The sequence below is a fragment of the Centropristis striata genome, chromosome 6 (genome assembly GCF_030273125.1).
Source record: "Centropristis striata isolate RG_2023a ecotype Rhode Island chromosome 6, C.striata_1.0, whole genome shotgun sequence".
NCBI classification, from domain to species: domain Eukaryota; kingdom Metazoa; phylum Chordata; class Actinopteri; order Perciformes; family Serranidae; genus Centropristis; species Centropristis striata.
The window spans coordinates 14,786,594-14,812,939 of record NC_081522.1 but is presented as its reverse complement, the minus strand read 5'-3'; the positions used below and the strand labels follow the sequence as shown (position 1 = coordinate 14,812,939).

General features: G+C 40.7%; 1 protein-coding gene across 3 annotated transcripts in view; it reads right to left on the bottom strand.

The window, feature by feature from the left end:
* The window catches only part of sema3ab (sema domain, immunoglobulin domain (Ig), short basic domain, secreted, (semaphorin) 3Ab), a 65,330-nt gene that overhangs the window by 7,116 nt on the left and 31,868 nt on the right, over positions 1-26,346 (bottom strand). For 2 of the 3 annotated variants that reach the window (XM_059334585.1, XM_059334584.1), the window contains 12 exons: positions 18,871-19,165; positions 10,730-10,890; positions 10,219-10,281; positions 7,015-7,134; positions 5,612-5,702; positions 4,708-4,827; positions 2,745-2,887; positions 994-1,108; positions 807-876; positions 554-698; positions 252-471; positions 70-161 (listed from right to left, as the gene is read on the bottom strand). In XM_059334585.1, coding sequence (XP_059190568.1) covers positions 70-161; positions 252-471; positions 554-698; positions 807-876; positions 994-1,108; positions 2,745-2,887; positions 4,708-4,827; positions 5,612-5,702; positions 7,015-7,134; positions 10,219-10,281; positions 10,730-10,890; positions 18,871-18,988 — 1,458 coding nt within the window. In that variant the 5' untranslated portion in view covers positions 18,989-19,165. Of the gene's footprint in view, positions 1-69; positions 162-251; positions 472-553; positions 699-806; positions 877-993; positions 1,109-2,744; positions 2,888-4,707; positions 4,828-5,611; positions 5,703-7,014; positions 7,135-10,218; positions 10,282-10,729; positions 10,891-18,870; positions 19,547-26,346 lie in introns of those variants that run through there. The other variant, XM_059334583.1, reaches the window with a different exon arrangement.

The following is a 26,346-nucleotide window of genomic DNA, read 5'->3' as shown; positions in this document are numbered from 1 at the left end:
ATCAATTAGAGAACACCTGCTGATTCTCCAGTCATCCTTTAATCTTTACGTAAAAAGAAAATAACCTACTCTGAAAACAGTCATTTCTTCCAACAGGACTTCCTCCAGGTCATGCCAGGAGCCTCTGGGGATGGACACCACCTTCAGTATCGTCCCCATGTCTAGCACACAATGAAATCACACGTCTTGAGTTATTATCCACACTGTGGTATATGTGCATCTATCTGTTTCAATCGGTTAATAAATCATACCTGTGCCTATGAACATGACGTCATATTGGCCGTCTTCTGCTTCTACTTTGTCCACCACTATCTGGGTGAACTGGTAGTCCACATCTGTTTTGACTATGATTGGTCGATTGTTAATGGGGTAGACAGGGTTGAACATGGCTGGGTGGCTTCTGGCAAAGGTTACAACTTCATCAGGAAGGTCCTTGGTTGTATCAAATCCTCCAAACGTCTTGCTTGGGCACTGTGGAGAAAAAAAAGTTATCAGTTATAAAATTACAGTTTACACCATACCGAAGAGTCAGTTTGGAGTGAAGTGTACTCACTGTGCCAGGCCGTGGGTAGGGGACACGTCCTTGGAAAGGCACCCACTGATAGTTTGGTCCATCTCTATGTGCGTAAGGACCCAGGAACACTCTCCTGATGTCTGTCATGCTGTACATGCACACAGCTGAACCTTTGAAGATGTTGCTAATGGGCAGAAAGAATAGTTCAGATAACAAAGGTCAGGTTCTTGTTGAAGACAAAGGTCATACAAGCAGTGATTATGGCTAAAATTGTTTCCATGTCAGCCACTACCTGGAAGTGGTAAATACTGCATAGATGATTGGGCTCTTCGGATCCTTTGTGCTCATGAGAAAAACATCCTCTGAAAGCCAAAGAGAAGACTCTTTATTACGGACATATTCTCCACTGAAAAGACAGCATTTTATCTTCAGGAAATAATGTCAGAAAGACGTTTTAAGGTGTGGGAGCAATCACTCACGTAGTTCATCAAAGTGTGTGTCTATTCCATTACTGCCAGGCACGGAGCAAATAAGTCGAGCCTTCAAGAAGGTCGTCCATTTATTGACCAGACTCCTGTGACCTCCCAGGTCATTCTGTTGGACAGATCACATGTAAAGCTCAGCAGAGAAATGTATTTATTTGTAAGTTAAAGAAATATTGAGACAGTAAGTGTTTTATTTTCCACAGTTACTTTGCCCCCTTTTGCCTTTTCTGCAAATTTCTTAGATATTTTGTTTTACCAAAATTTTGAATAAAAAGCAATCTTTGTATACACCATTTTTTCCAAGTGCCCACAAGTGTTACCAGGTGCTCCACATTTTATAAATATTAAACTACAATTTCACAACCTCTTGTCCTCTCATCTCTGCTCTGTGCGAACAGCCTGCAGTTGAGTTGAAGTTTCACAGAAGATTTTTGTCACATGATAGTGAGTTTCAGCCAAGTCACTCTGACTATGACTTGCTATTTCTATGACTTCCCAGTTGTACTGAGAAGTACGGAATTCATTGTTTTTTAAGGGATCGGACAAACAATATTTTATTTTTTGGCAGAATATTAATTAGGAACTGATGAAATGTCAATGCTTTTAGGCTTAGAATTGGTTATTTTTCTTCTTGACTGAAGCATTCTTCAATGTGATGAGCTTTACAATAACATATTATTTCACTAAATACATTTGAAACTTACAGATCAGTGTATAAACTATACTCCAGAAAGCGTATTTAAAACAAATATGGCAGACTACATGACACATAAACTTTTCATTGATGGTGATATGAAAATTTCAGTGCAGGATACTTTTTTTTATCCTAACCACTAAACAAGCCTGTCAGTCACCAAAAATCTACATTAAAATGCAAATGCATGTTGCAAAATAAGAAGACTGTCTCTAAAGAACCATATGTTCCAGTACACAGCCTAATCAGATGTGTCTGTGTGCCTCACAGTATAGTGTTTGTTTTCTAGAACATAGCACACAAACACAGAGGCACAAAGTACTGGCTCATAAAAACTTATCCCACTTGGTGTTGATTTATGACAGCAAATTAGAATGTGTCCAAATATGCATAGGCCCAAATTAATACCACATCCTGCATAATGGATGGCTTGTCTTTCGTAGAGCATAGCAGATTCCTGACATACTGGGTAATCAGGCTGTTATGACGGAGGCACGATATGCAGCTAAATGGGAGGTTGAGGCTGGACATTACTGGCTGATCTGCAGTCGGCCCTGTGGATTCCTGCTTAATGAATAAGAATAGGATTTGGAACATGAAAGCTGATACAAGACCAGTGATTGAACATAACCATCCCCTGGAGCTAGAGGGTGTAGCAGACCCAATCAGTGCCAAAGCCTGGCATTAGGATAACAGTGCTGCCATTGACAGCGTCTTTGGCTCTCAGGTTCTGGTGACATTTAACATTTCTCTCAGGTTTCTGTCTTTGGGGGCTGATTGTACCACACACAACAAAGCCCACTCTTCTCCAGGCTAAAAATAATCACAGATAACAGCCTCTGAAACCTGCCATTATGAAAGCCACTCAGACACCCGTCAAGTGTTTTTCCAGATACAGAAGCTATTTCACATTATGTCGGTGTGAATGTGTGTGTGTCTTTGTCTCTGTCCTTTTGTGCGTGTCTGAATTTTCCTTTGTGTGGATCAGCTAGTGTGAGTTTGTGTGTGTTTAAATGGAAGTGTGCCTGTGTGTTAAAGCGTGTGTGCGTACTTTGCAGAGCTGTCCAATTCGAGCATGTGTGGCCTTTCCAGCGTGCTCTCCATCTATAGCGTTCTCTTTGAAGAGCAGGTAGATTTTGTCATCTTCCGGGTTGTCGCTCTCTGGAATCAGATGAACACCCACAAACCTGGGATCTGCAATGTATACAGAAACATACACATTTAAGATAAACAAAATCAAGTTTATTGATCAGCACTTTAAAAAAAAAAAATTACAAAGTTGGAGCAGTAGATAATAGTTAGCCAACCCGAGGGACTTGAAATCAGGTACTCAGGGGCTTCACCTTGTAGAGCCTGATTAGTTATTTAGTGGTTCTATTTCATTCTTACTGAGGCCATGCTTTAAGAACTGGATATTCCATCTTGCGCATGCGCAGGTCGAGTAGTTATACCAACAAAGTCACCTGTGACCCCTGGATGACCCGGAAACATCTATAAGTTCCGGTGTCACCAGAGGATCTATTCCTTCTATCTTCTCGCGATTGCGGATTGTATGATTGCAGTTCATACACATATTCTAATAATCTATCAGCTCATCGCTGGTAGCTTCATAACCCAAGGGTTGGTGCTTCGGATGTTATCCGGACGATGCCTCTCTGCCGGCTCGTGTGTCTGCTTACTGTCAGCACTCGGCTAGGTGTGGTAAGTGCTGCATGTTTGATCACTGCTCTGCCGACGGGTGTTGTCGCCTAGTTGTGGGTGTGCGTGTGCAAGTAAGTATGTGCGATCATAGCCTGTTTGCTAGCCTTCGGGTAGCACGGTTGCTGTCGCTACTCTCCCCGCTGTGTGCGGTTGTCTCTCGCACCGTTGGCTTTGAGGCTCTCGCTTTAGCCCGGTTGAGTATTTATTAGTTTCTGAACCTTGGCTAGTGTATTCGCCAGACCGCTTTGTGTTACATTTTTGCTACACAGTGCCGGTTTTACAGCAGCTGTTTGCTGTTCTCTCTCGCACCGTGGCTTGTTGCTCTCGCTTTAGCCCGGTTGCGTTTTTTTTTCATTTCTGAACCTTATCAAGTGTTTTCGCCAGACGGCTTTGTGTTACATTTTGCCGTACGGCAGCTGTGTGCGGTTCTCTCTCGCACTGTGGCTTTGGCGCTCTCGCTCTAACCTGGTTGCGTAATTATTGATTTCTGAACCTTGTTTAGTGTTTTCGCCAGACAGCTACATTTACATTTTTGTTACACAGTTGTATATTGAACTCTAAACCATAAAAGAAGAAACCACTTTAGTAATGTGCTCCTTGTGCTTTCTCTTTGTTAGAAAACGGCTGTTGAGTCATACAGAAAAGCGACAGCTCGTTGTCTGAAGGAGTATAATGAATTTCAAACACATAGTTGTGGAGACTCAGAAAAACATAAAGACAAGAGTCAAATTAATCCCAGAGAATGCTTCAGGGTTGTTTTTCCCAGGGACAATACCAAGGACCTCTGTTTTATCGGTTTTTAAATTAAGAAAAGTTTCAGGACAATGTCTCTCAGAGTCCACAGAGTCCAGGCGATCCTTTAGGTTAGTGCGTTTGCTGAGATCATTGTGTTTGACAGACATGGGTAGATTAAGAGACAATGGGCCCCTGGGCGTAGACATGCAGAAGGCTCCACCAGCTCTCCTACATAGGGGGATGACACACAGACCTTATCGTTGTTTAGCCTACTTTAGTTGTTGTTTTTTGGTTCTTTTTAGTCATTGTGGACCTCTCTGTGTTTTTGTGTCTTTTTGTAGTTAATTTGATAATCAGCAATTTTTTGTCCCATTTTGTAGACATGTGTAGATGTCTTTTTGTGTCTCTTTGTAGTTGTTTTATGTTTATTTGAGTTGCCTCTTGTATGGTGTCTATTTGGCATAGACACTATTGGTCATAAACCAACTAAGAGTTGTTTATTTGCTTAGTTGCAATATTTGAAACTACTCAGAAATATGATGAAAGAGTTAGCCAGTGATTTTCCTCTCCTCTCTCACCATTGAGCCATCGGGAGTCATGTTGCTCCGTCCTGATTGGGTGATGCTTTCCGAGAGTGCGAAAGATGGCAAAGTCCCGTCCCATAAAGTCAGCTGATGTTCCAGCATACAATTCTCCATCTATGAGGAATAAAACATGTTAGTTTAGTAACACCAGAGGATAAAACAGTCTGAGATGATCTCTCCCCAGTGACGCTGGTGTAAAAGTCTAAGGAATTGTTCAGGGGCTTAGCAGTACAGGTTGAAATGGAATCCTGAGAGAAAACAGGCAGTGATGGTCGTGATGAACATCAGGAGTGTGAAATTGACATTAACACAGTAGGCAGGGCTGAGGAGGGAGGTAAGGGAAGGGTGAACGGATGGAGGAACACATGAGGAGGGACAGGACAGAGGTGTGAGACAGGGGGAGTACATAATAATGCTGGTGAGAGGGGAGAGAGAAAGGGAAGAGGAGATGAGGGGTGATGGGCTGGAAAATGGCCATCTGCTAGGTTAAACGGTGTGATATAACACAATGTGACTGGCAATAATTGGAGCTAGAGAGGAAAGACATGCTCACATAGTCCTGGTTTATTTGCCAAAAAATGAGATTCAGTACAAAGAAAACTCAATAAAGTGTAATCTACTATGCACGCCCAGCACTTACAGGAGGAATATTCAGATAGAAATAGTTTACAGTCCTGCCAATGACAGGTTCCCAGTGTGTAAATACAAACTACAGAGCAGATCCGCTTGTAATGAATGACAGGAATGCCCTATTCTGTTACTCACATTTACTTTACACACTACATATGTGCTGAAATGAAAGAGCAAGGCAGAGGGTGTTGTCAGGACTCCCACGCTTTTATATGACCTTGCTCTAACACAGAGAAGAACAGCGCAGTGTATCCGGTCTTAAACTCACCAATTAGCATGGACGCAGTGAGCAACTTGGGATCATAGGGACTCTTCCCTCGGCCATTTTCTATGAGAGGCTCCAGCCTGAACATGGTGTCCTGGACATGAAGAGAAAGTTAAAGAAAGTTACAAGGGTTGTAGTGAACCACAAAATACAGTGGTTCACATTATTTTCAGGCGTTAAGGAGGCAAATCACACAGGGGGAAAAAAGAGTTGGAATTCTCTCCTGGGAACCAATTTTCCTGTGACATTCAAGTTAGAACACTGTAGTATTTAAGGAAATGAGTATTGATAAGACCAAATTATTATTATTATTTAAAAGCTTTGTCAAAATGGTTGCCAAATATTTAATCAGAAATCAAAGAAAAATGTGATGCAAAAGTGCAGACATTTTGATTTTAAATACTTTAAAAAAATGTTCCCCCTAAGACTGGACTGTGAAATCACCTATAGATTTATATATATAGAGAGAGAGAGGCACAAACCTGTCACTCAATGCAGCCTCACCCTTAATTATGCATAACTTTAAGCTTTAGTATGATTTATATATCTCATGTCTTATAGAATAATTCCCCAGGGAAGAAACTATTTTTGTCTGTAAGTCTGTAAACATGTTTATTTCTGTTGTAAAGTTTGGCATTTTAACATAGGGGTGTATGGGGATTTGCTCACTTTTGGAGGCTCAAGTGGCCATTAGAGGAACTGCACTGCTGCCTTTGTCAGCACTAGAGGCTGCTGCTTGTTCTTTGCCGCTTGAAATAGCTTGTTCATGAAGCTTATAGAATATATTATGGGACATTATCATACAGTGTGGAAAAGTAGAAATCTGAGGAAATGTGTGCAACTGGCTGAGTTCAAAATCATGTTTCTACCATCATATAGTCCAACAGGAAAAGACTGAGGATGAAAACAATAAATCTCCTCACGCTCTGTGACTCTGTGACCTCCCACCAGACCCGCCAGATGAAATACATTTCTAGGTTATGACCTATATACAGTTGATGGGTTTTCTCAAGAGATATTTACTGCCTCTAATTGTCTGTAAATAGCTGTTTAATGAATAGGAAACGCACATTTATAACTCAGTGACTCAGTGACATTTGGAGAAGAAGAAGGCAATTTTCTTCACTCATATTAAAATTAACACACAGCGGTTCCATATTAGAGTGATGAATTGGAAATCCTGCAGACTATGAAACCTTGTGTGTAATTTTCCACCTCATTTTGCTGAATGAAACCATTTTTATGTACTTAGCAAATCATCAGAGAACACACTCACACCCAACTGCACATGGTCCTTCAACGCTTTAAGTACTTAAACTTTACCATGATATGAACTTGGTACAGTTTATATATCTTAATGCCAATATGCAATATTGCTGGATACAGTGAAGAAACTGTGTCTGTACCTCTGGTTTCTTGCCCACCTCCAGGTAGGAACACACAGGGTGGAAGGCTCCCGTCCCACACACATAGAGATGGGTCTGGTTGAATGGCTGCAGCACCTTAATGAAATTTGAGCACTCCCTCTGTTGGACCAGAGACAGATAACAGATTAAGGAGGATGAATCATTTGACACAGGACTTTTTTGAAGTCACAACTCTCACTGTCTTTGGTACCTGTCTTTCTACATTTGGTGCAGTAAAAACAGCTGGATAAACAAACTTGTCAGACCTCACTAAGAGCACAGGTCACAAAGGAAAATCCAATACTTAAATAGAGAAATCTGATATAATAACAGAGCGTAAAGCCTACTTTAATCTACTGTAATTCCCCAGAGAATGGCCTATAGAATATAGATCTGTGCTGAGTAATAAAAATAATATTATGACCAGACTAAGCTTTATTATCCATGACTCTGTATTTTTTTCCACTTCATCTACATACAGCACTCCACACACACACGCTACACTCGTTCTTTCTGAACTCAGTGGCATCTGTCACTGTTGGTTTCAGAGTTTTATGCACATGAGTTGTGTCATTTCCCATGGAATAATTGTTAAATCCATACAGGAGGGAATTAGACCGTAGAATAACAAAAGAGTCAGCCATAATAATTCTATTGTATATCAATCGCAGTAATGTAGACCGACACTGGCTTGATGTCAATCAGCAGAAAATACAAAAGTGATGTTCTTGATTCTACATTCTCCTGGGCTCTTATGTCTTTGTTATATAATCATTGGAGGAACATAAGAATATTTATCACAAGTATTCTTTTGAATGTAGTGTGTGTGTGTGTGTGTGTGTGTGTGTGTGCATTGTAGCATTGCTCCACTGTTTTCTCGTGCCTGAGCAGACCTGACCTCAAATAAAACAGAATGTATCATCACATATTCAAAAAGGAGAAAAAAAGAAAAGAAAATAGTGCCACAAATTATGCATGACTAAGTTTATATGCCTTTACTGGGTCATCAGCAACTAGCAGCCACTGTTTGCGTAAGCTTTTCTTCTGATTGTCATTTAAGCAGCTGTCTCTGCTTAGATTTAAATGGCCTGTGTGGGTGGATTTATTTGAGTGATAATTACTGTTACAGGCAATAACGCACTACTGTGTATCATTTCTGTGAACCTGTCATACCATATTGAATGTTAAGCACGGTGATGCAAACAAGATTAATCAAACCTGTGTGTAACATAGTGGGTTTATTCCTTAATGCATCATCAGTTGTATGCAAATATCTTTGAAACAACAGTCACACGTACAATCCAATCAACAAATATTTCACATGGAACTAAATGTGCAGCAGAAAGCACACAATACGAATATTGAACCAAAAAATAATGCTGATATTTTTACTACTACTTTTTGGTCAACATTTTTTGTAGGGATTTTCATGTTTGGCATTGACTTTCTGCATATTTGTGAGGCTATGCAATAGCTGCAGCTTTCCCTTTTTCTCTTGTGGGTGTACACCTTTCACACCCATCTATCTCTTTCTTTCCTCTGCTTTATCTCCTGAAGTGTTTGCTTACAGTACATCTGGGGGCATCAGCAGACTCACTCTCCATCTCTCTCCACCTCCCTTTAATTCTCACTCTCCGCTAACTCTATAACAGAAAGACCACCCCTCAGGGCACCTTATTCATCCATGCCACAATGTTTACAGAAAACACACAAAGGACTTCATGGCGCTTCAAATCAGCCATACAAAAGGGGCAGGAGAGCTTGGCCAATGCCCAGGCAGAGAACTGAGGCACAAACAGCATTGCTATGATTTTACATTCTAGCCTATTGCCTCAGGCTCTGTTCAAAACAGAATTCATAACACAGCTTGAAGGGAGCAGAGGCAACCTCTCAGCGTGTTTACATAGAGTTTCACCACATCACACAAGATGCTCTCAAACTGGGCTCGGCCACAAACAGGGAGATGTGATGCTTGGCTTGTCATGCAAGGGTTGAGTGAGGTAAGGAGTCAGAAAAAAGCCCTGGATCTTAATGCCACAACAACATTTTTTTTGTTTTGTTTCAGATCCTCGACCCTTGGAGCTCATCAAATTTAATAAAAAAAATCCCATTCTAAACAAATAAATACACTGCACAGCTTTGGAAATCCCTGATGATTAAGTGTGTGTGTTTTGTTCTCAAATATATTACTGGAGGGCACAGGATAAGAATAATGCTCTTCATTATGCAGTTTGGGGAAATGTTTAACTTTATTAGTTAAGCTGACAAAGTTTAAAGGCTAAACAGAACCGTAATATACTTATTTACATTAGTATTAGTAATTAAATTAACTTCATATCAAGATAATTACCCAGAACTATTCAAAATATGTGAAGCCCAAGGGTTCTTTTAAACTAAATGCTTCTATATAAAAAACCTTCTGAGGGTGCCAGATATGTACCAAGCTTTCGAACTTTAAAGGTTAAAAGAAACACTTTTTCTCGAGTGATGTTTTATGATTGAGTGACACCAGTTTGTCTAGTTCAAACTGGGTAAATTAGCCTTTTCTGCAAGCTTTTCTGTCTTAGAGGATCAGTTTTATAGCAAGCCAGTCGAGGGCGAGTCTAGTTTTGATTTGCTCCCTGAGGTCAGGGAACAACACTGGATTGTATGAACATAGACAGTCAAGGGCACAAAAAGGAGAAACATGAAAGATTTCGGTCTAATAACACGGGGACAATAATGCTGATGATCCCTGAATATATGACAGTAGTTATTATTCCTGCAGTAATGTTATACCAGTAGGTCTGGCAAAAAGCACAGTCATTTCCCGCACTCTATTAAATGGAGTGCCCGGAGGCTTGATAAGTGATTAAGGTCATATGATGGTCTCAATCTTGGCTTTGAGATTATGATCAGACTTATGGTGAGCTACAGTAGGCAGTGTGCTGTCCATGTGACATATTGGATATGTCAACACAGTGGTATAAACAAGCTGAAAGATTAAAAAAATAAATCTCATATTGTTTATGATTGCAATGCCATTAATGTGGAGCGCACATTTCGTATAATCCCAGTGTAACTGCAAGTGAGGTTTACTTTGAGACCTGCAGAGTTGCACTTCTTTCATAGCACAAGAGAACAAAGATATTTTCAAAACATCTGTGGGAGTGGAGGGGCAAAATGCTGACACCCACTTGCAAGATGGATGTTTTTAGCTCTTACCGAGAGATCTTTTCCTGCCCACTTGCATTCATCTCTTCTGGTGGGAGAAGCTGGCCAAGGGATCTGAAACACAAACACAGTTCCAGTGCATGTTAGAGAAGAATCACCCCCTCCTCGAATCAATTTAACAGAGTGATTCGATACAGCCACTGCTTGTGTGCATGCATGTGTATATTTGAGGGTTGAAGGGGTCACAATGCGATTTGTTATCCACTTTGTTTCAGTTTACTCCATTATTAATCCAGGTGTGCAGAGAGCAGCTAACATGCCTGGCACAGCGTGTGATCGTGTGCGACAGCTCTGGTCTGAAATATTCATGAGGTTCTTTTCTGTCGAAACAGAAAAGAAAGTCCCGAGACACCTGAGCCTCTGACTGGCACTCTGGATGGAGATGTGAACACGAGGCAGATATTAAGTCGGTCAGAAACGCAAACAAACTTAAAGTCCTGATAACTGAATAAATGGATGAAACCCACAGACAGACTGACTGGAAATCCACCACTGGTTTTACCTGCGCGTAGTCTCTGCTGATATTCAGGAGGTTAAAAGAGAAGATGTGGTCCTTGGCTCCCACCACGAGTCTTCCTTTCTCCTCATCCAACAGGAAGGTGTGGTAAGCCGAACTGTTGGCCAGGCCTTCAAACGTCACAAGGTTGTTAGACTCCAGCATGTCTGCAGAGAAAAAAGGAAGGAAAAGTGATGATCAGCACAATATGATAATCACTTTGTGAAAATCACAGTAACTGTGGGCAGCATGAATGTCGAAGAAAATCCATCAGGTTTAATATTTATTTCAATTATTTTATTAAATTTCCATGGGTGTCTAAGAGAAACAGTCATGGTTTTTATAAAAGCTTTCAACATTTCCAACCACTTAGAATTTCTGTGACCACAAGTTCACCTCTCCATTCACCAGTCTGCCGGCTCGGTTGTAATGTTCCACTTACACTGACAGTTCACTGCTCTATGTTGTGAGGGTACTCTGAATAAAAAACAAATGTTACATGAGGTTGTTTTGCCTTCATCCCTAATAGACTGGTCCTATTCTTCTTTTAATCAAAGCCTCTTTCAGAGCTGTATTTCAATGTGTTTTTATTTTTGTGTAAATGTTGTAGCTTCTATTCCCTTTCCAAAATGGTCTCAGGACTAGAAACTGCACAGCCTGGCCAAGCAAGGCAACTGACAGATAGTGAAGAATCACTAGCTAGCCAAATTGGACTGGGTAAGTAATGCCAGCACTGGGAGCCAATGATCAAACTGTCTGCATGGGGAAGCGACCTTGACCAGAGCAGCCAAGCAGAACTTGGTACACTCACAGTGGAAAATATGTAATGTTAAATGAATCTGCTATTTCACAGTACAAACTGCGGGATTATTGTAAACTAAATCAGCTATCCGGACATGTTACTATGGACTACAGCTCACATTTTGCAGTGTAATGCAATGGTCTGCCAAGTCTGGCAAAGAAGGGCCATTTGCTTTCACAGCGGAAAGCTGAACTTGTCACAAACAGACATTGAGGATCTCATTACCGTAACGACCTCTAAAGGTGGCATTATGACTATGGCATTATAACACCTTTTGTGTAACATGTGCATACACAAACACACATTCATGCTCCGTCCTTCTCACATATAATTCTCACCCGCAAAGTCTAACCACACTCTGATGCCCTCCCATTGACCACCCACACAAAAGGGTGGAGAGTTATGGAACAGAGGAGAACTGGTTCCTTTGGTGCCCTCTCTCTCATTCTCTCTCCCCTACTCTTTCTCGGGGAGTAAATAACAAAAACATTCATGAATGTTTTAGCAAGGAGAATGCCCCCTCTCTGAAGTGTGTCAGAACCCGAGAGAGTGAGAAGACACAAGCTGGCGCATAGCTGGTGTAAGAGAAAAGAAAATTGGAAAAAAGAGGGCAACACACTGCTTTTACCCATTCATAAACTCTCCCATTTTAATAATATAAAAACATGGCTTATAAAAGTTTGGCAGCTGAGAAAGATTGAAAATCTAGATGTGTTTTCATAAATTTGATTTTGCCCACTTAAGTCTTTAAAACTTTTATTAAAGTGACCTGACAAACCAGATTAAAAGCTTAATGACAAGAGTAATGTAGTTACCATCTAAGAGAGACAACATTTGACATTTTTTTCACTATTTCCCATTCTTCTGTTATAAAACAACCTCATAAAAGCGTTATGGGTGAATAGTATAAAATAATGCTTATTATAGAAATACTTGTTAAATATATATTACAATAATTAGTATCATCTAAATAAAAATCAAATCAATATTTTTTTTATTATCATTTCATTCAGTTGTTTCAAATAAAGGGGCTCTGGAGATTTTAGTTCACAGGTTTACTTTTTATGGGGCCATAACAACAGCCATTAAGAACTATTATCAATGCAAAAAAAAAAAAAAAAAAAATTAAGCAGGATTTGTAAAAAGGAAATATATTTACAGCCAAGAAAACACAGCTGTGGGAGACAAAGGAAAAAATAGACAACCTCTTGGCTCTAGTTACAAACATCCTCGTCTTCATGTAACATTTTGGCTCTGGCTCTCTGTCAAACACAAAGCTATTTTTCACGGACATAAATGCACATACTCATCCTCCTACTCACATGCACACTATTGTACACACAGGATGATAATATACAATGGGTTGACATTGGGTCTTTATTCTCATTGTTTGGTGAATTAGTTGCTTTCCTGTGTGCCCGGGCAGAGTTACTCTCCTAAGTATAAACTCACGGCACAGCGTGACCCCACCAGAGAAGTTGACATCTGAATCTGACTTAATAAGTGCATGGGGATTTAAAAGTATCCATGAAGTCATAAAGAACAGATCTAGTCTGTAGCTGCTCAGATACAGAGTGGGACTCGTTCCAAACTTAAAAGACAGTCAGTAGCCAAACCAGTTTTATCCTTGAATGCATTACATAATTTAAGAATATGATCCAATAAATGCTTCCAGACATTTACAGTATAAACTTGTAACTTGCATGTATGTGTCTGTAAATCACAGAGACAGTTCCAATCGATTCCTCGATTTGTATTTTATTGTGGAAATGTTCTTGGAATATTAGTATTTTAATTTTGTAAAGGGATTCTGAGCTGCATCACACAGACACTTTCTCAAGAATGGAAACAGGCTCAAGGTCATAAAAAGTTGCAGTAAAGTATTGCTTAGCCAATTCCAAAGCTGTGTCCCAGATTTATGCTCCTGCTGTAACCTTGGTGATCAATCATAAGTGGATCCAATGTAAGCCCTTCACTGACAGCACAATAACACCCGCCTGCTACCTCTAACCCTTTTTCACCTGCACCACTGCTGCATTTGTGTGTGGGAGAGAAAGAAGAAAACAGAGAGGAGACATCCTCCACATCTAATATTTTTATTTTTACAACTACAGAATACTTATGGTTGTTGCATATTGCAGCAAATTCCTCCATACTACTTCACATGCAGCAAGATAATTAACCACACAAATACACATTGATGAGTCACCTGGAAGAGCAAAAAGGAAAAATCCCTTCTGGTCTTTAATATGAGCCTGAGCGGCTGTGGCTCAGTTGGTAGAGCCATTAACCGGAAGGTTGGTGGTTCGATCCCTGACCATGGCAGCTACATGTCGAAGTATCCTTGAGCAAGATACTGAACCCCAAATTGCTCCTGATGCTGCGTTCATCGGTGTGTGAATGAATTCCCAATGGTGGCAGGTGGCACAAGTGTGCCCTGGTAGCCTCGGCCACCAGTATGAATGGGTGTGTGAATGAATGGGTGAATTAGCGTAGTGTGTAGTGTAAAGCGCTTTGGATAAAAGCCTGTCTGTAATTTCTATTTAATCTGTTTATTTAAAGGAAATAAGTAATTACCCACAGAATAATAGACTTGTTTTATAAACAGCAAGGTGTCAAGGAGCTGTATGGAAACGGCACAGACGTGATGACTGAACTTCTTCACCTCAAACCACATCCCTGAGTGAGAGAATGGAGAACAGCATCACTACACACACACACACACACACACACACACACACACTTCTCTGGTTTGTGAAAATTGTCTATGGGAGTAGTGTCCATGGCAACAGACCATTCAACAGAGACTACTGCTAAGTTATTAAAAGCTATTCATCCAGAGACAGATACTCTATGGGTATTGTGTGTGGTTATGTGTGTGTGTGTATGTGTGTGTGTGTTTATGGAACATGCTCTGATGTGTGTTATTGGAAAGAAACAGGATGTTTCCAAGCCACGCCAGAGGTAGTAGCCTATACATGTCTCAACTGGCGTGCCCTCTGGTTAAATATACAGTGGGCTGACACCCTGTGCATGGAGAAAGTAACTGTGTTTTTTTCTCTCCTATATATCCTGCAACGGGAAGTTTTTTTAATTAATTAATTGCTTTTTCATACAGTGCAAGCTCTGACAAAGTTGTTACAGTAATAACAGTTTGGAGCTGTAATGTTATAATACATAGAACATTCCTGGCTGTATTAAACAAGATACAGGAAATCAAACCGGCAGACAGAAAAACAGAGACATAAAGACAGGTGGATAGGCAAATGTGTGGCCCGTAACAGGTGTCAGCTGCTGCGCTGCCATATTTGACTAATTTTCTCTTTTACCCTCTAACTGTTGAGACAGAGCTGTCAGGAATCCTGCAATTGTCAGTTTTTACCAGCTGTTTGTTGCCTACTTTCTCTTTCAAGTGCTATTCCTCGCCACTTTTATTTTCGTAGAAAACTATTTCCAACCATTTCCTTCTTCTTCACTCCCTCTCTCTCTCTCTCTCCCCCTCTCTCTCTCCCTCTCCCTCTCTCTCACCACCACTGTATTCTGTTACAACAAATCTGTGAGAGGAGGACAGAGAGCCGAGGAGTGAGAGGGAAAAGTGCAAAGTGAGAGAGAAAAAGAGAGTGAGAGAGCGATAAGGGGGCAGATGGAATGGATGCAAAGAATCAACAGTCCCATGTGAGACTGATAAAAATAAACTCTTTTACCCTACATTCTCTCCGTCTTTCTCTCTCTCGACTGGAGGGCACGGAGAGTGTTATCTAAGTGCCTCTGAAGAAAAAGCAGAAACACGTCTTAACAATAACCCACGTGTGGCCGCGCTGGAACACTGAAGTTTGGCCCTGGTTCAGCAGCTTCGCTGACGTTCAGCGTTCACATGGCTGAGTGTATGATTGCACTCTGACAAAACACAATGTATCACTGCATCGCTTAAAGTATATACAGTCACTGATTCATCCACGCCTGAGGGAAGGCACCACAAAGCTTCATCAGTCAAGTAATTTGTTCAGTGTCAAGCAGAAATGCAGCCAAACACCTCATCGACCTCAGCTCTCACATATTGGAGGCCATCCTGCAAATATTATGTTGATAAAATTGTTCATGTGGTGATGACATTTTCCTATTCATATTGATTTACAAAATTCTGATAATTTCATGCAAACTTAAGTTAAAGACTAACAAATGTAGATGCTGATTTTTTTGTTTAACGGAGTGTTCACTACTTTTCTTCAAATGTGATTTTTCATACATTTGCCATATTGTATTTGATATCCGAAGATTGTTCTTATTGGGATATTGATTCCAACTATACTCCCCAGCAATAGCTGCGCACACTGCAGATGATGCAGGCTGACACATTTAAGCAAAGTCAATTTATTATTTGGAGTATCTTCCTTTGCAGCTGGAACATATGATGACTCAGTCAAATGACTACAAAAAAACCTCTGAGATCCCCTGGAGAAAAAACTCAAACAAAAAATCAACACTGCCAAACAAATCCTGAACATGCAGTTGGAGAGAAACTGATTTACTCAGAACCCAAGAAAGCCTCCAAACATCCAGCTCTCTGAGTGTATAGGATACCTTCCCATGGCCATTCAGGGCCATTCAAAGTTTATACTGTACACACCCCGAGAAACCCAACTCCACTCCGAAGATTCTTAACGTGCTTATGGATTAAAGGTCTTTAAGAGAACTTCTCCATCCTCCAACTCTGATTAAAAGTCAATCCGCACTGCAATGAAAACAAGAATAACACAAAAACAAAAGCAGCTGAATGTATGACTACTTGAGGAAGAATTTTTGAACAGTGAAACGAAGAAGTTACTACTGTAGTTTCATATTTTCTTGGCTGTTTTCCTCCTTGGTATTCAAGAGTTGGAATTTTGTTCTGCTGCTGTGAATATATTTGCCTGTGTGTGTGTGTGTGTGTGTGTGTGTGTGTGTGTGTGTGTGTGTGTGTGTGTAAGCCATTGGCTCTGCTTGGGAAAGGGGTGGACAGGTCGAAGAGTAGGAGAAGAGAAGGAGTACTTTTGGCAGCACACACACATCCTATAAAACTAAAGTACCCCCTCTTCCCTTCCCCGGACAGCAAACAACATGTGTTCTACTTCTTGTGCCCTATAAACTTGCAAAACCATATGGATCTCTGTTTACTCCCAGGGGGATAAATTTACCCCAGTGGTGTGAATCAATCTCATATCAATTCATATCAAAGTATAACTGGAAATGAATCATGGGGGGTGAACTGTAAATCCACAGCCTCCCACTATCTCATCATCACCCAGTCACTTAGTTGTTGATACAGTTGGACCTTAGCTCGTGTTTAGATAGCCATGGGGTACCATTGTGATCTTTCCCCCTACTCCACTGCCCTCCTGCCCCTCAACCCTCACTTTCAAAAGATCTGTTGGAATCTCCTGGGGTTCAGCAGGGAGTGCGTGTGTGTGATGTTTGTGTTTGTGTGTGTGTGTGTGTGTGTGTGTGTGTGTGTGTGTGTGGTTGATCAAGGAAGTCAGTATGTGTGCTTCAGAGAGCCAAACTGTGTTCACTGAGGGGCTCATGCTGCGGCGGAGCAGGCTGCTGCTCAGGTTCACGCTTTCGAGATAAACATGAGCCTGCTGTGTTCATATGACTTTTCGGTAGAGTCAAAAACATGTGCAAGTGCGTGGATGCCTGCACTCCCACACACACATTTAGACACATGTAGATTTACCCAGTATTCCCAGTGACCTGCAGGGGTCAGAGTTCCTTCACCTCATAGTCCCGTGTGTCACTGATCAGACGTCCCCGCTCAAGTCTGGACAACGTCTCTAAAAAGGAACTGCTCTGTAATTCACCACGGTGAATCATCTGATTTTCTCCTCTCCACGAGTAAATCTGCTTCATCTATCACAGGGGTAATAAATAATTTATATGACGATATAAATGATTCATAATGCAATAATCCCATGTCACCTGCCTAATGGGACCTACAACGGATGATGTTTGATGAAATTCCACAGTATGATATGAATAATATTTCCACCACGTTCCTGGAATGAAAATTATACCTGCCTGCTATCCTCTGGCTACAACTCCTCAGCCACATACTGTGCCAAATATTGTCGCCACCAGCCAATATGCGAATGAGGTTTCAGGGAGGTATTGAATGTGGAACAGGCAGCCAAATAACCAAGCTGGCCAGGCTGGTACCTGAAGGCCTCATTGCTAACAGAGATATCACTGCATGGGCGTGTTTCAACAAACTGACAGCATGTTGTTTTAAATGACTGATATGCTCACAGGTATCATTAGCTAACTACAGATGGCCATGTATTTATGTGTGTGTGTGCGCATGCTCGTGTGTATAATTATGGATCTCCCAGTGCTGAGCGAGAAATTTTTCTCTTTGGGAAAGCCATCTGCTGAAACAGACCTGCACCATTCATCCTGAGTATAATTACCATGCAGGAAAGAACAGAGCGGAAAAATGACATCCAGGAAAAAAGGAAAGAGAGAGAGGGATAAATGACGCTCAAGTGCCAGGGAGTCCATGTCTGGCACCACTTTTCATCGCAATACTGACAACAGTAGTTGATCAAAACAGGGACAGAGAGACAGTAGGAGAGAGTGCATCAGAGAAAGACTTGTGTAATAAACAAATTCAGTTGTAGCACAGAGATATAAGAGGCAATTTAAGTTATTTTCCTAAACACCAATAAACTTCTTTATTTTGCCATAAAGTAAATTATTCCAATGTACTCCTATTTATTATTCCTAGCTGATTATTTATTTAACCAATTTGGTACTATTTCTCTAACAATGACACGAAGTTTCCATGAATACAACACTTTTGCTTTGTTCGCATCTAATTTAATGTAATGGAACATAAATACTATATTTGGAAGAGGTATCTGCATGACTTAATGAACATTAAATAGGAACTTGCTTTAGAGACATGCAGATGATCTAACACCATATAAAACAGCTTTCATGTTCAAAAATGGATTATAACTACCTGGCAAAAATCATAATTCCGTCACACAACCAGAGTGTACATCTAATAAGCCATAAAGCTCTGCAAGCGTTGTAAAGAACAAACTTCACTTCAGTTTTCTCTGCTGATATTTTTAACGGTTGTCAAAGAAAAAGCATCTCTCTGCCTCACAGGGACATCCAGGATCTTACAGTTAGTACAACTTCTCTAGCCAAGCTTCTCTAGTCAACTAATCGGCACACCACATGTGGTTTCGGGTTTTATATCTAAAAGATCAAGTGGAAAGGCATGAGGACAAAGGCTCTGATTCAGACAAGAATAACTAAGATTTTCCATTTATGACAAAATGAAAAAATTCAGGGAACTCACCTTTATAGGAGAGTTTTAGTCGGGGGACATTGTTCTTGGTCTGTTGGGCTCCGCTGCCCTCCGTCCTGAGCAGAATCACCCCACACAGCAGCACAACGCTGCCCCAGAGAGAGCCCATGGTCCTGGGGCAAGAGAGGCCAGAGAGGTCCTTTAAATGCACGCCTCCAGTGCAGTCTCAATCTGGTGTAGCAGAAGAAATGTTCCTTGTTGTCCAGAGATTATGAATAAATGCCGGTGGGTCAGTCCAGACTGGTTCTCAGCAGGTCTCGTCCCCTGCCAAATCAAAAACCCGTTCCTGTTCCAGGGGTCAAAAGACAAAATTAGAGTCCAACTCCAGGGGAGACAGAACCTGCAAAGCAGAGTTCGGGGTCAATGTCACTGTAAGTGAGCCTCCCACACACTAGCAAGTCCAAGGTAAACTTGACCAAACTAAGCACAAAGAAGAGACTGTCACCGTACTAAATGCGAAGAAGCGTGAGGGGGTCTGAGTGCCATAGTTTGTCCTGGTACCTAACCAGCATGCAGCTCTGTCTAAACAGCCATCCCCGTTGTCGCTGAGTCTCTACCTATTGCTCCACAGAGAAAAAACAGGTCCAGTTTGTTTCAGCTGTTAATCCAGTCTGCTTGGTAAGCACAATCTGCACTGACTACACTCTCTCTCTCCTTTCACTCTGTTTTTCTATGTACCTCTCTCTCTCTACTTAACACTGCTCTGGACTAGTTCAGCCCCACTCAGCGCAGCTCTGCCCTGTCCCCACAGCACAAGCACACAGTGCAACTGAGAACAGCTGAGGCAGACAGCATAGTCAGAGAGAGAGAGAGAGAGAGAGAGAGAGAGAGAGAGAGAGAGAGAGAGAGAGAAGGATTGAGAAAAGAGAGTGCAGTGTAGGTGGGAGAGAGGGTGAGAGAGAGCATAGAAAGCATGAGAGAGAAGAAAACTGTGAAAGCAAAAGTAGTAGGAGAGGAAAGGTTAGGGCAAAGCAGGAGGTTAGGAAGAGTATGAAAACAGGAAAACACAGCGGAACATGAAAGCACATTCTGAGGAAACTCATTCTTAGTGAAACAATTTTCCATCCCTCTTTCCTTCACTGTGCACAATATTTCGCTCACATTTTTCAATACATTTCTACATTTTTTTATGCATTATGCATTATGCAGTTATTAGGATTAGCTGCTGGAAAGCATGTATTTATTTCTATAATTTATTGTCTGTTCCTGTATTAATGCCTTATTTTTTTCCTGAAGACTGGCATAATACTCAACAGTAACCATTTGATAATGATTTATTTCCCAGAAGACCAACTGCGTGACAAATTAAATCATACATAATTTATAGTTTTCAAATGTATTATGCAATGCAATTCAAATGAGTCAATGTGCTTTGTGGTTAAAAGTCAACTACTTTTGATTAACTTTTATTTAATGTCACTGGAAAGAATATCAGTCATAACACTATAAGTTAGATAAAGTTTTTCTGTGCTGAGAGGGGGAAGCCAGACAGAGAGACTGCACAGAGGCCATAGCAACTGCATGCTTTTTAACTGGCTCCTCTGCAATGTAAAACATCAGCAGTCTACTCTCCCTGAGTCTGATGGATTAGTGACGAAGCTGACATTACAGTGTGTTTTTGCTCATGGTTTAAATGGAACTATCTGGACAACAGACAAATACATCTTGTCGAGTACATCTGTCTGGTGGTGGCGCCACTTGTGTTTTAACAATCACATGGGTGAACACGCTCCTAAAATTACATCATTTTTAAGCTAAAATAAATTTCAAGCTAAACAGTCTTAGTCTTAGTTTTATGGGTTGAAGTGCAACAAATATCATTAGTACTGAGCAAAGTAGATACAGCAGAGTAGAGTTCAGTGTAAGAACTTTTACACCATGTACAAATCTCTCAAGTGACAGATTAAGCTGGTCTTGGTGTAAAACAAAATTAATCCACAATTTACACAAATACAATGTTCTAAACACATTACAAAAGCAGATTAACAATCTTAAATGGTCCCTTAAGTATAAAAGCAGATTGATTGGGCATTTATTAGGCTACTCCATCATAGTCTGGAGGGGAGTTCCCTCCCTGTCTTTTCTCCGAAACCGTCCCAAATGAGATGTCAATCTCACTCCAAACAGCAGACCCACAGTGAGCTGATTCCTCCTCGTGGTGAATGATAATGACTTTAGTGGCAATGGTGTGGTTAAGACCTCTAACAGGCTGTAGCCATCTGGATAAAGAGCCATCAGACAGTGGGAGGAGAGCTGAACTAATCCTGTAGTGAGTGGATGGGCCTCACGGTTATGCTAATGTAAACTGGCGCTTGGAGGTTCCAGGGAGAACACTACAGGGAACAAGTGTCACGCCACAGTCTCTGCTTCCCAAACAGACTGGATTAGGGGCTGAAACAGACAGATCCTTTTCTTTAGCAATGTGGGATTGGCAGTGTTGACGTACCAGTTCATTATTCCAAGGATCGTGTAACACAATCTGCCATAACTAAGGCCAGACGGAGCGATTGTTTGAGGTGAATTAGAAGTGAATGGCCCACTTGAGAATGTTCCTCCACACTTCTATTGGAAATACCCTTTGCATGTTGATAACTGCAAAGTGTTTTCACGCATAAGATGTTCAAGTGTTTGAGTAGATAACAACAACTAGAGCTCCTTGTTCTATATGTCAGAATAATAACATCGTCCAAGTCATTAGTACTGTACTGTCTCAAATGATTCTGTTTGATTCTTATTAAAAATACATATGCAGACTTGAAAATTGGCAGTTGAATCCTCCTGGCCCCCTCCTCAAAAAGAAATAGGGATGGTGGTGAGAATGTCCCAGTTCCTGACATAGGGGAGGTATTCAGAGCTCAAGTGTTATCCACTTCACCACTGAACCCTCTCATTTCACATCTTATTTTAACTCGTTCATTCTATGCACTCTAACTACTCTCTAATTTACCCTTGCTTTTTATTAACCCTAGAATTTTTAGTTATCTCTGAATGGCCAGGAAACAAGTTTCTCTGTTTGTTATAAATTCAAAATTGTATTCTGATTTACAGTGTTGTAAAAATTTGCCTCTCAGTCTGGCTATAATTCAAACATATATTGAATATCGTTGGTCCAATAAAAAAGAGGGGCACGTCCTTGACTATGTGTGGGTTTTTACAGAGCCCAAAGGGAGTTGTGTGTTTCAAGGAGAAGGCCCCTTTCTGAAGCACCAATTCAGCCTCATGGTCTAAACTCCTCTATTCACTAAGACAGAGGACCCAAAGTACTCTGAGCATCTCAGAGTTCACCAGCTCCTATCTGCAAGTGCTGCAAGCAAGGGAGGGAGGGAGGGGGATCTTTAGGTTGTGGAGAGGCATGGCATGCTTAGAAGTGGGGCTGATCAGGCCTGTGGAGTAGGAATAGCAATGGATCTGTCGATAACCATTGAAAGCTGGAGCCCCCCATCAGAGTTCACTCAGCCCTCCTTAAACAATACTCTCCCCACCTCACTGTGCCTCCTGCCCACACAAGTACACCCCCAACCCTCAGATCTCTCCACACACAAGCTGCTTTCCTCCTCTGCCTCTCTCTGAGCACCACCTCCCCCCATTCTACATCAGTACATACATAAACCCCCATCTGCTGCCATGTCTATCCATCCCTCTACACCTGTACCCCACACCGAAAACTCTTTCCATCACTTTTTTCTCCATTCCTCTGTCTGTTCCTCCTTTTCTGTTTCATCCTCTCTGACCTCCACCTACACCCCACAAGCCTGGGAACATAATCCCCTAAATGAGAGGATTTGGCTCAGCAAAATTAACCACAAGCCCAAAGACAAGCAAATTAACCACATTTGCCGCCCACCTACCCTTTACAATACCAGCCTGCATAGTTCACCCCTGCATCCACCCACCCAGCTGTAGTTAAGATTAGCTTCACAACGGGCAGCATTGAGTGACTGGAACAGGCAGCATGTGAGTGAAAAAAAAGAGAAAGCGCATGAATTAAAATGATCAAGAGTAATATTACAGGTTCACGTATAGGATAACCCATTAAGAATGGTTTTAGAAACTTATTCATCAAGTCTTTCATATTCCATCTGCCTTCACTTCCTCTGAGTGGAATCAACTACCATTTAAGAATTTAAAATTTTATGTATGACGTTTTATTCTCATGCACCAGACGATATGAGATATACGATGCAGTGACGCAGTTTGCCCCACTGCTGTAGATATTGGGTTGCTGCTTATGACAGGATTGATGTATTGGCATTGTGGTTATTATGGACATAAAATACACACACACACACACACAAACATGCAGTGATGGAATCCAGCTGTGTGAGCCGGCAGGTCTTGGTATGAAGGGAAAAGGAAAGGGAAGGCCTTTCTTCACCTTGGGAGCAAATGGGATCAAATCCTCACCAACTTGCCCCAGGGGCTTCAGGGAGACAATATTGAAGAAAAACACATCATGTCTGGCCACTGCTGAACACTAGAAGTACTATTTAGAACTCTAGTTTGGACAGAGTAAAATCATTTTTGAGTATATCTGTCGTCGCTGTCATCAAACAAAATGTGGAAAAACTCTTTTCCACTCCAAATCTTCTATGTAAGCAGACTCATGAGACTATGGCATAAATAGACAGAGCATGTTGTGCACTATTCATGACTGAATAAACCACATGCTGTTGGTGATTTACTCTTTCTTAATGAAAAATGAATGAAAAATACAGCAAAAACCTCAGAGCTATGAATAAATTACTGGGAACAGTGCATCGTCTTCAACACCGAAGCGAAAACACCGTCAATGTGGCAGGCAGAGGGTCGTCTATGCCAAATCTGAGGGAAAAACAAACATTCTCTACACACATCATTCAAAATTTCACTACAGATTAACACAACTTAATTTCCTCTAGAGGACAATATCGGTTTGCTACAGATGGGCATTAATTGTAAGATCAGAAGCCACAGCTTCACTCTTTCACCAACCACATGAATTTATCATCATCCATCAATATTTCAGCCTTCAGGCTACCTGCTTCTCACCTCCACAGGGAACAACAAAAACACACAGCCTTTTTCTGACTCACATGGAGCCACCAAGAGATTACACGAACAAGCACGGGACCTGTGACAGCACCTTTTTCGGTCGTATACTCCTAGAAATAAAGTCGCAGAGTGCAGGAAATAATCTGCAGAAATTTGTTCAAGCCATTCAAGACGTACTAGTGGGTAAAATAAGACCTTTAGACCATGTGGGAAAAAATACAGGCTATCGAGTGGGAGATACAGTACAGGCCAAAAGTTTGGACACACCTTCTCATTCAATGCGTTTCCTTTATTTTCATGACTATTTACATTGTAGATTCATCAAAACTATTAATGAACACATGTGGAATTATGTACTTAACAAAAAAGTGTGAAATAACTGAAAACATGTCTTATATTCTAGTAGGCAAAGGGTGGTTACTTTGAGGAATCTAAAATACAAGACATGTTTTCAGTTATTTCACACTTTTTTGTGAAGTACATAATTCCATATGTGTTCATTCATAGTTTTGATGCCTTCAGTGAGAATCTACAATGTAAATAGTCATGAAAATAAAGAAAACGCATTGAATGAGAAGGTGTGTGTCCAAACTTTTGGCCTGTACTGTATATGAAGAGAATATTACATGTTTGGGAATAACTGTTGATGAGTTTATGAAAAGCTGTAAAGCCTCACTGTGTTAGTAGAAAGAAATTAAATGTGATACTTTTTGTGTGCATTCCTTCTAGGAGGTTAGAGTGCAGGGTCAGCTGCAGTACATTGCCCCCAGAGCTGGAGTTTTGCTTAATATTTCATCACTCACTGCAGGATATCCTCTATCAGCCCCTTACGTTCTATCGTTCCAAATATACTTCAATATATTAATGATATTTGGAGATAGGCAGAGGTGCTCAATATCAAAACCTTTCCACTTGTGCTTCCAAGTTTCTGTTGCACTACTTGGCAGACACATTTAATTTCCTTGACAGTCTTTTCCATACTTAGGCTTCTGGAGGTGTTCCCTTTATAGAGATCTGCAATCGTAGTGAATCAGCTCCTGTTCTGAACTGCATGTGTCCTAACTGAGCTTTTATAGTGGGGAGAGACAAACCAGACGTACGTTGCAGCTTAAGTCATGCACCATTTATACCTTAGCTATCTATTAATGCATCAACTGGAGAATAATATTAGTGCTATCGCTTCCTTAGAAAGACACCGTCACATTTGCTCAGTGATCCTGTAGGACTTTTCCAAATATCCTTGCATAAACTGACTCTGGAACCTGTATACTATTGATGATACAAACATGCTTCCTGTCCACAGAAAATGCACAAATTATGGCAAAAATTACAAATACTGTAGATAATGTTTCCATTGACATATATTTAATCACCATCAAGTAATCAAGAGAAGCTCTTCCGAAGAGCTTGATCTGAAGAAAGGCTTGATGTTCGAAAGGGAGCATTATCTAGTGTCCAGACTTTTTTCTGTCTTTTTCATATTCTTCAGTCTAGCACCTAGTATTTATTGTCTGGATGTGTGTGCTTTGATAAACTTTTTACTGCAAAGACCTGCTTGGCCTGTGTTTAACTTCAATACGAGGTTGACAACAACTAGACATGCAACAGCAGTGAGACCTGCACAAGCAAATTCTTTTTCATAACTTATGTTGTTTAGGTTATTTTACACCATCATTAAATCCCACATCTGTCACATAAATTGTATATTTTACAAGGTTTGTAAAACTGCTGGTGGTTTGCAGATTAACAGAAGTAATAAATAATATGAGAATAAAACACCTACGTTTGCAAAGCTCGTGTGTCAGAGCACAGTCACACTTTCCAGAGAATTGGGGTATAATGCGGTTGAGAGAAATACCAGTTTGTTTCTTTTAACATTGTGTGTGTGTGTGTGTGTGTTCTTGTACTTCCTACATGGTGAGGACCAGAACACGTTTTTAACCAACAGAGTGAGGGCATTTTTGCAAAGTGAGGACATTTCGGCCGGTCCTCACTTCTTTAAAGGCTTTTTTGAGATTTCAGACTTTTTTAAAGAGTTTTCTGTTTTGTTGTTGTGTGTTCTGTTTTGTTGTTTTGTTTTTTGATTTGCCGTTGTGTTCTTTGATTTGTTGTTGTGTTAAGTAATTTGTCGTTGTGTTATCTGATTTGCCGTTGTGTTTTTTGATTTGTCGTTGTGTTATCCGTTTTGTTGTTGTGTTTTCTGATTTGCCGTTGCGATTTGCACTTCAGGGCCACCATAATTGCGTGGTAACAAAACTAACTAAAATTATAGTGAAAATGTCCTTCATTTTCGTCTTTGTCAACTTTTTTCATACGTAATGAAGATGGATCAGACAAAGGAAATAAAGGCAAAATTTATTGTGACCTCTTTTAATCTCCCACCCAACAAATATCCCATTACAAAAAACTAAAACTAATAAAAACTAAACTAAAACT